The 9,573-nt window shown below is 36.3% G+C and overlaps 1 protein-coding gene across 1 annotated transcript; it reads right to left on the bottom strand.

Moving 5' to 3' along the window:
* Positions 1-1,309: 1,309 nt before the first annotated feature.
* LOC311068048 (extracellular superoxide dismutase [Cu-Zn]-like) lies at positions 1,310-8,189 on the bottom strand (the record flags this gene model as incomplete). Its single annotated transcript, XM_084090237.1, has 2 exons — positions 1,310-1,712; positions 8,074-8,189. 2 exons carry the CDS (start codon positions 8,187-8,189, stop codon positions 1,379-1,381), a joined length of 450 nt encoding a protein of 149 aa, XP_083946363.1. The 3' UTR covers positions 1,310-1,378.
* Between the last annotated feature and the right edge of the window lie 1,384 nt (positions 8,190-9,573).

Here is a 9,573-nt window from a genome sequence, read left to right as displayed (position 1 = left end):
GAACTCGATACATGCTTTGAAGCTTCAGTGTCAAATGTAACATCAACTTTAAGGTCCAGCTTTAATATTTTCAAGTTGATATGTTATTTCCAAGGTATACCAATAAACATTGAGATCACGCACTCCAGACACATTTTTTCAGGTAAAGTGGGCCAGCTAGTCACGTAAGTTGAGCCATCCTTGATTTATCAAAAATTGTTCTTGTATCTTAATTAAAAACACATGGTTTATTAACCCGTAGGCTATTATCAAACAAATATATCCCAAAGCATATTTAACAAACCCAAAAGCATATAGATCAGATTATGATGAGTAATAGCCTATTCATCAGTTCACTCAATGCAATTCAAAACAACTGATAGAACATGTTATGTTGACATTAAATGGGATGAAATCTGAATATGGATGAAAATAAACTCCACAACATTAAAAATGAAATTACATCACATGCAACAAGTACTGCTTACACAAATTCAATAAGATGAACATTTAAAATCGTAACCATATTGTAAAACATTTGTGTCTGTTTTCTCTAAACACTTTAAATTAACTAAAATTGTGTCTATATTTTAAAGCGTTACATTCTGAATCTACATTTTGCTCCTCTCATCCTTTCTTCACTTTACAGATTGAACTTAACTCATCTTATTTTCTGCTCTTTCAACTCTTCCATCTGACTCAAATTTCCAACAGCACGCTCATTTCTGTTCTCTAAAAAAGTAGATTATACATGTCAACTATAAAATAACCAATATACATCTATTTAATGAATTTGAAAATAATTACTTCAGGTTACCCACTTTACATAAATCCCACTGGTCCACTTTAGGACATTCAGCCAAAGTGGGTCAGCAATATATAAACTCCTTACAAGAAAACCAACACATCCGATTCTTTGCATTTGATTCCCTGTTAACTTTAACAAACCAGGAATAGTCACTATATTTGTGAGAAACCTTATAATTTAGAAAATAAAATCTAATGTCAGAGGTTATGTCTACCTTCAACAATAAGGGTGTCCTCCCTTGAGATGTAGCCACACCCTCCAGTGTCATATTGCATCAACCAAAACCATTTTATCATTTAAAGAAAGTGTATCTTTAATTAAAGGCCATTGTCATGCTCTCAAAGTGTTAACCCATTGAGCACAGTAAATCAAACTAAACGGCCCACTTTACCTGCATTCACCCTACATTTATGTTTAAGGGTGCATTTACTATTGGAAGCTATGGCCAAAAAGCCTCTGAAAAGACCAAGAAAAAAACATGGGAATGTTCAGTTTATGAAATATACTTTAATGTAGGACACATACAAAGAATACACAAGGAAAATCATGATCATCCTATTTGAATCTGCCCTTCCACCATATCCGACTCTCTCATCTTTGACCTTCCTCCACATCTTCTCCTGGGCAGAAGGGTTCAGTCTTCTGCCACAGACTTGGAGTAGTAATACCAATCACACCGCAAGCAATTCTCTGTCCAGCATTCCCACTGAGTTTACTCTCCTCATCTGAACCCATTCCCAGATCATCCTCCTCCTCATGAACCACCACCGCACGTCCCAGAATGGAATAAGGCCCAAAGAGCATGGCGTCTGGAAGCTTCAGGAACTGCCTTATAACTCCTTGCTTGGAAGCAAAGTTGCCCAGGTCTCCAGGATGATGAGGGTGGTCAACGCCTTTTGGATTATAATGAGGACCAACAGTGATGCTGTATATACACACACACACACACACAAACAAACCAATGACATACAGGTGGATGTAATCACACTAAAATGAGTCCAGGCAAAGGTTTATGGAAATGGAAAAGGTCTAGGGAGAAGTGCCCTCTGGTGGCTATCATAGCGCTTCTGCTGGCAGGAGTGACATTAAGTATATGTACACTTTTAAAAAAAGTAATGTCAAACTAAGAGTTTTACTTTAAAGTACTATGTTTTAAAAATCTTTTTGTTGTGCTTTAAAGTACACTTAATTTGATCTGTTGTAGCCTACATGTTATTCAATATTAAATATAAAGTTCAAATCTTCTGTAATGTACAAAGTTGCAACTTCATGTTTCATTGCATGTATATTTTTAAATGCATTACATAAGTTTAAATAGAAATTATATTAAAATATATTTTAGTTGACCATAAATGCACAGTAAATATCAGTACATTCAGCAGTGCACTTTAACCATTTCAAAGACAATACAAATAATTATGAAATGGATTACAAATAAAGATGTACTTCAAACAAAGGACTGTTTAATATACAAAAACATGCAATTAAGTCTGAAAACATTACATTCTTGCACTTAAATATATTTTTTATAAGTTTATTTTCAATAATATGTACACTTCTTTTTAAAGCATGCTAAAGTGTACTTTTTCACAAGGACAGGTAAAATAAAAGACAATATCTATCTAAACTTTTTTTAGTTGTACTAAATCAAGTCAGTTGATGGAGAAAATGGAATGGAGAAAAAAAAACACAAGCCTAAAACAGCAATGGTACATTACCGTATAACTGAAAAGTTGTCCTAAATCTGTGTGGAGCCTGAATATTGCAGTCACAAAAATACTACAACGCTTAATCCGTGTGCAGTCCTGAACTGGGGTTGAGAGAATGTTCCTTTGCAATCACACTTTTGGCTGCTCTTTTAGGAACTCACGTTGAGCTACAAGTTAGTCTGTTAGTCACTAATTAAGTTCACCTGTGTTTCATTTAGCTCCCTTTGTTTGCCTGTGTATATATTTAGCACTCAGTTTATTCAGTTCTTTGTCTTGCATTGCACAATGTGTTCTCCAGTGTAGATTCGCTTCATTGTTTTGTGTTTATTAAAAGAAGTTCTACTATAGATTCCTCTTCTCTTCATTTGGTAACTCAACTGTGGCTCATTAATTCTCAGTTAGTGTTCAATTACATGTGAATTTCATGCTTGACATCACTTCTTATAGCAGATATTCATCTCACATGAGTTGTTATTTTTCAAGAAACCATTTCTACAGACTCTGTCCCAAACCTGACAAGCCTATTTCACATGGAATTGGACTGTTATTTAATTGTCTTTGAAGGCAGATGTAAAAATTTCTGAGGGAATTATTATTCTATGGCATTGAAGTTAAAATCCCCTTTTAGTAGATTGAATGCAGGTAAGGTGGGACACTTTTTGTTAAACGTGTAATTTAGATACAGAACCTAGATGTTTATGTCTTTTTTTATTACTTTTGTTAACTTTAAGGTCCGACTTTAATATTTAATTTTGAATATTGTTGATATGTGTTATTTTCAAGGTATATACCAATAAACATTTTGAGATCATGCACTCTAGACAAATTTATTTTCAGGTAATGTGACCCATCCCTAATTTATCAAAAATGATCCTGGATCTTAAAAACACATGATTTATTAACACATCACACAAACATATTCCACAGCATATTTAACAGACCCAAAAGCACATAGATAGGCTATGATGAGTAATACTCACCTGAGGGTTGTTCCATAAAACAAGATTAGAATACAAGCCAGGCTTATTTTGGTTAGTCAGACTTATTGTCGGTGGATTCTGTTTCATAAAGCAAACTTAAAATAGTTCAAACTCAGTTACCCTGGCAACTTATGCTGGGAAACTAGCCTGGTCCAGGGCAGGCTAACTGTCAGGCTAAGCCTCAGCTGTTACACAGATCCTCTAACACTGACCGACAAGGACACAATGATATTACCACTGACACTCTCTCATACCATTATTGGACTTTATTAACCACTATTAGTCCAAAAATAAATACACAGTATACAGAAAATCAACTTTAAGGCTACAATGATAAATTAGACAATATAGATATATATATATATATATACACACTCACCTAAAGGATTATTAGGAACACCATACTAATACTGTGTTTGACCCCCTTTCGCCTTCAGAACTGCCTTAATTCTACGTGGCATTGATTCAACAAGGTGCTGAAAGCATTCTTTAGAAATGTTGGCCCATATTGATAGGATAGCATCTTGCAGTTGATGGAGATTTGTGGGATGCACATCCAGGGCATGAAGCTCCCGTTCCACCACATCCCAAAAATGCTCTATTGGGTTGAGATCTGGTGACTGTGGGGGCCATTTTAGTACAGTGAACTCATTGTCATGTTCAAGAAACCAATTTGAAATGATTCGAGCTTTGTGACATGGTGCATTATCCTGCTGGAAGTAGCCATCAGAGGATGGGTACATGGTGGTCATAAAGGGATGGACATGGTCAGAAACAATGCTCAGGTAGGCCGTAGCATTTAAACGATGCCCAATTGGCACTAAGGGGCCTAAAGTGTGCCAAGAAAACATCCCCCACACCATTACACCACCACCACCAGCCTGCACAGTGGTAACAAGGCATGATGGATCCATGTTCTCATTCTGTTTACGCCAAATTCTGACTCTACCATCTGAATGTCTCAACAGAAATCGAGACTCATCAGACCAGGCAACATTTTTCCAGTCTTCAACTGTCCAATTTTGGTGAGCTCGTGCAAATTGTAGCCTCTTTTTCCTATTTGTAGTGGAGATGAGTGGTACCCGTTGGGGTCTTCTGCTGTTGTAGCCCATCCGCCTCAAGGTTGTGCGTGTTGTGGCTTCACAAATGCTTTGCTGCATACCTCGGTTGTAACGAGTGGTTATTTCAGTCAAAGTTGCTCTTCTATCAGCTTGAATCAGTCGGCCCATTCTCCTCTGACCTCTAGCATCAACAAGGCATTTTCACCCACAGGACTGCCGCATACTGGATGTTTTTCCCTTTTCACACCATTCTTTGTAAACCCTAGAAATGGTTGTGCGTGAAAATCCCAGTAACTGAGCAGATTGTGAAATACTCAGACTGGCCCGTCTGGCACCAACAACCATGCCACGCTCAAAATTGGCCCACACCCCTAAAAAAAAACAGGACCACACCCCTAAATGCATTGAAGCAACTGCCATGTGATTGGTTGATTAGATAATTGCATTAATGAGAAATTGAACAGATGTTCCTAATAATCCTTTAGGTGAGTGTATATATACTGTATTTATAGATATAGATAGATAGATAAATACAATATATATACTACAGGTTTTCTTTTTTTACTGGCATGTTTTGTGCCCAAGATTTAATTAGATTGTTTTAAAGATTTATGAATATATTTCTCTTTTTTTCTTTACCCCATTACAATAGTCCCTTTACAGTTATTGATATCATTAAAAAAAATACACTTGTAGGTTTAAAATTCTAAATAAGGCACATCTAATGTCCAAATAACAAATATTTAGCATACATACATGTATGTATATATATATATATATATATATATATATATATATATATATATGTGTGTGTGTGTGTGTGTGTGTGTTATGTACTTTATTATATCTTTCAATTCAAACACATTTAACACAATTATACAAATGGACAGTTCCTTTAAAGACATCATGTTTTCCTCCAATAAATATTCCTTATTTGTCCTTCTACTTTTTTTCTTTTGTGATAATACCCACCAACACATACATACACATACATATTTAAGGGGGAAAAGACAAAAAACAATAAACAAATATTAATAAAAATGTAACATTCACATATTTATATCAAACTCTTATGACACATAATTCCTAATAGTTATTCAAGTAATATTATTTAAATATCAAATATTCAATATTAAATAAGTAAATAAATAAAATAACAAATAACTAGAAATAAAAGGGAGGGAGGGTTATATAAAAATGTATTAGTTTAGTAGTTATTTATTAATTTATTCATTTGCTCTTAATTTCATGTTATCCTCTCCATAATGTACTTTAGAAACTAAATCTACTCATTTAAAACTGGGGATTCTTGCTTTCTCCAAAAAATGATAAGCTGTAATTCTCAGCATTCTAAATAAGTATACGTCATCTTTATTAAGTAGCATAGGTCATATACCCAAAACTATATTTTGTATCTTTATATATTTAGTTTCTTAAAAAATTAGGCTACTTCTGTTCACTGAAGTACTTCTGTTCTCTAGAAGTTTACTGCAACTTATCCAACATCCTAAAGATAAATTATTATAATTAGAAGATATTTCTAGTGTTATAAAATATCGCATATTAATTTTCCAAGCAAAATGTATATTTTAGTCAGAATTATTGCGCTCCTATTTGGCGCGCAGCAGCGCTCGTTCAATATGAAGATTAGCAGTAAAATTGATACATTTGCATGACTTTCTAACATTTACAGATGGAGAATATAACTGTAAAATGTAAGTTTTGCACTGAGAAAAAAAAAAAAAAAACATGTCACAAATGCATAAAATAGCACAAAATATACGCCGTTTGATGGTGGATCGATTTGATCCACGATCGACCTCTAGGGCTGCTTAAGAAACGCGTGCACACGCAATTATCTAGACTAGATAAACCTGGATCAAATTAGTGAGATTGCGTGAACTTCAATTACCTTTTATGGAACCACTTTAGCCCCAACTTATTTGTTACATTCAAGTCCGGTTTTGGAGTTTAATCCCCGCTTTTCTAAGCGTCTTTTATGGAACAACCCTCAGTTCACTCAATGCATGTGTATAAGTTCAAAACAACTAGAACATGTTATGTTGACATGAAATTTTATGAAATTTGAATATCAGATATCTTAAAGTCCGCGTGAACCGGAAGTTGCAAACGACTTTTCTCCAGTGTTGTGACGTATTTCCCAGTGAAAAGGAATATTGAACAGAGGGCAGGGTTTTACTCTGCGCTCCTCCTCTCCATCTCTCGCTCATAACAGACTAAAGCCCAATTTATACTTCTGCGTCGAACTTACGCCGTAGCTACGTCGTAGGCTGTGTGTAGCGCGCGTACCCTTCGGCGTACCCTGACGTGCACCTCTCCAAAAATGTAACAACGCGTCAACTCTACGCGGACGCAAGCGCTGTGATTGGTCTGCTAGGACCGCTCCCTCGGGTTTCACATGCTCCCTCAGCGCGCGTGAACGCGGACAACGACGCAGAAGTATAAATGAAAACCAACGCGTTACCTAACAGCGTAGAGGCTCCGGCGTAGGTCCGACGCAGAAGTATAAATTGGCCTTAACGGTTTGAGGGGAGTGGTTAAGCGTTTCCCAACCCAAGTCCTCAAACCTACGTCATCAGGGAAGGTCCTCCAATGCAGAGGGGAGGGGCATTTTCAGATTTTGATTAAAGATTACAAAGCCAAAAAATTTTTTTGTGTGGATTGACTTGCATGGATGAATTGTTCACCACAAAACGATCAATTTAGGCAAACAAAGTGAATATGGTCAATTTTGATTTCATGTGGACTTTAATGAACTCTACAACAAATGGAACTACAACACATGCAACAACATATAGGCTAACAAAAATTCAATAAGAGGAAAATTTAAAATGGTAACCATATTGTAAAACTTTTTTTCTGTCTGTTTTCTCTAAACACTGTAAAATGAACTTAAATTGTGTCCATATTTTAAAGCGTTATACAAACTTTTGGGATACTGGAAGTACATAACTGCAGGCTACATCACTCCACTTGAGGGAGTGAATGAAAACCAGTGAGTGAATTTGGACTCTGAGTGCGCCGGAAGGGCTGCCGCTTTCGCATAGTTTGGGCTTGCTGTTTAATTTGAAACTTAGCAAACTGGCAGCTCCAGTAAGTAGTAATGAAAAGATTTATTTTGAACTCTGTCATGGAAACTAGCCTGTATAAACCTTAGTTAAATAATTTAATAATAAATTAAAAAGGAATTTACCTGTATGATATTACGCTGTTCCAACATTGGACCAACAGTTTGTGCAGCGCCACTACATCAGTTGTACACTCGTTATTGCAGTGCATTATGGGATTGAATGAGTGCACTCAATATAACATCCACTATGATTTCGGACACAACTACAAATGGCTGTCCCATCAAATAGTGCCCTATTGTTTTCAGTTTACAGTGTGGAACAACAAAATTAGAATACAACACTGTTGCATGATTCTGTCACTTTTCCCAAGTTAAAATAAAATAAAATTCTGTCTTTATTTAATCATTAGCCTGCTTATTGATTGATTAATTGAAATATATTTACGTTTTACATGCTGCCAGTACGTTCCTATTGCACATCACAGCGTATATCCAGATGTAGGTGTAGAGTGTTGCTGCGTGTTGTTGTAGGGTCTGGGACACAGGGTTCTGGCACTGCATGTATTTGATTAAACTCTATTGCAACATTTTATCATGGACGTCTCTGCAATCATGCAAAACACACATTATGTGGGGCACTGTATAATTATTCTCTAAGGCAAGTGTGTGTGTGTGTGTGTGTGTGTGTGTGTGTGTGTGTGTGTGTGTGTGTGTGTGTGTGTGTGTGTGTGTGTGTGTGTGTGTGTGTGCCACTTTGGTCCTTGCTGTTTCACTTTACCTAAATAAACCTTCATTCCTCCAGACACAATGGCACTGAGGCAGAAACCAGATACTCATCAAACCTCCCGAGCACCTCTGGCCTTCTCCCCGCTCTCAGCTACATGCCTATAGTCTTGCCAGCATTATATTTATTGATTTCTCTTTTAATGGTTTCGTTTTTTTAGGAGGCAGCTTTGCTGGTTTTATAGAAATATCCGGCATTTGTCAATTTGGCCAGACTGGGAGACCAGCTTAAACCAGTTAGAACCATCAAACCAGCTAGAATCATTCTCTCAACCAATTAATTAAAAATACTGATTCATTCAGGAATACAAATTACTGTATGAGTGAGTGAGACGTTGAATCATTTACTCAGCCAATTCATTCATTCAACTATATATATATATATATATATATATATAGCCAATTATACAGTATGTATATATATATATATATATAATTTATTTATTTATTTATTTTTAGTCCTACCCCCATACTAACTCCCAGTGTTTTGCCACAAATATCATCAAGTTAAAAGGCAACAAAATAAGTATTGGCTTTGATAAATCTGGACCCAGAAATCAAGACTGAATCTAAATATTTGGATGCTCAATTGTGGGTCGCTCTGGAGTAGCTCATGATGAGAATTCTAGGAAATTTCTGTGTGCAGAGTGACCTAAAGTTTACTGTAGAGGATCATGTTGTCATATATTATTACGTACATTATATGTTATTACACCCCATGCCCTGCGTTATATCAATGTTTGCTTGAGTTACCCAGGTTAACAGCTACAGGTTCTGAGAAAACCATTCGTTGCCTGGTTAGAGAAATGACTACCAGATGTCTTCACTGCAAAGATAAAGTACCTGCATTATGGTCAATTCAGGCAGATGCTCAGGGTGTTGCCAAATATTCTCCTCTCATACGGGCTCATCTGCATAAGTAAACAACCTGGGCGGTTTGTTCATGTGGGAACAGAGCAGCTGCCTTAATGGTTAATCGAACAGCCGTGGCTTTCTCTCTGAGTACTTGATTTACACCTCATGTAAAGAGCTTTGAATGGAGAGAGAGAGAATGAAATGTGCCCTGAAAGGGCAGCTTGCGTCTTTCCTTTGAGACTCGTATGTCGTGGTGCCCATTGTGTGGGGAGATTTACAGGCCTTTCTGTTTTTGATAGCACCACAA

Source organism: Abramis brama (assembly GCF_963993115.1).
Source record: "Abramis brama genome assembly, chromosome: 18".
Lineage (NCBI taxonomy): Eukaryota > Metazoa > Chordata > Actinopteri > Cypriniformes > Leuciscidae > Abramis > Abramis brama.
The sequence above is the reverse complement of the archived record's forward strand: the minus strand, read 5'-3'. Positions and strand labels throughout refer to the sequence as shown.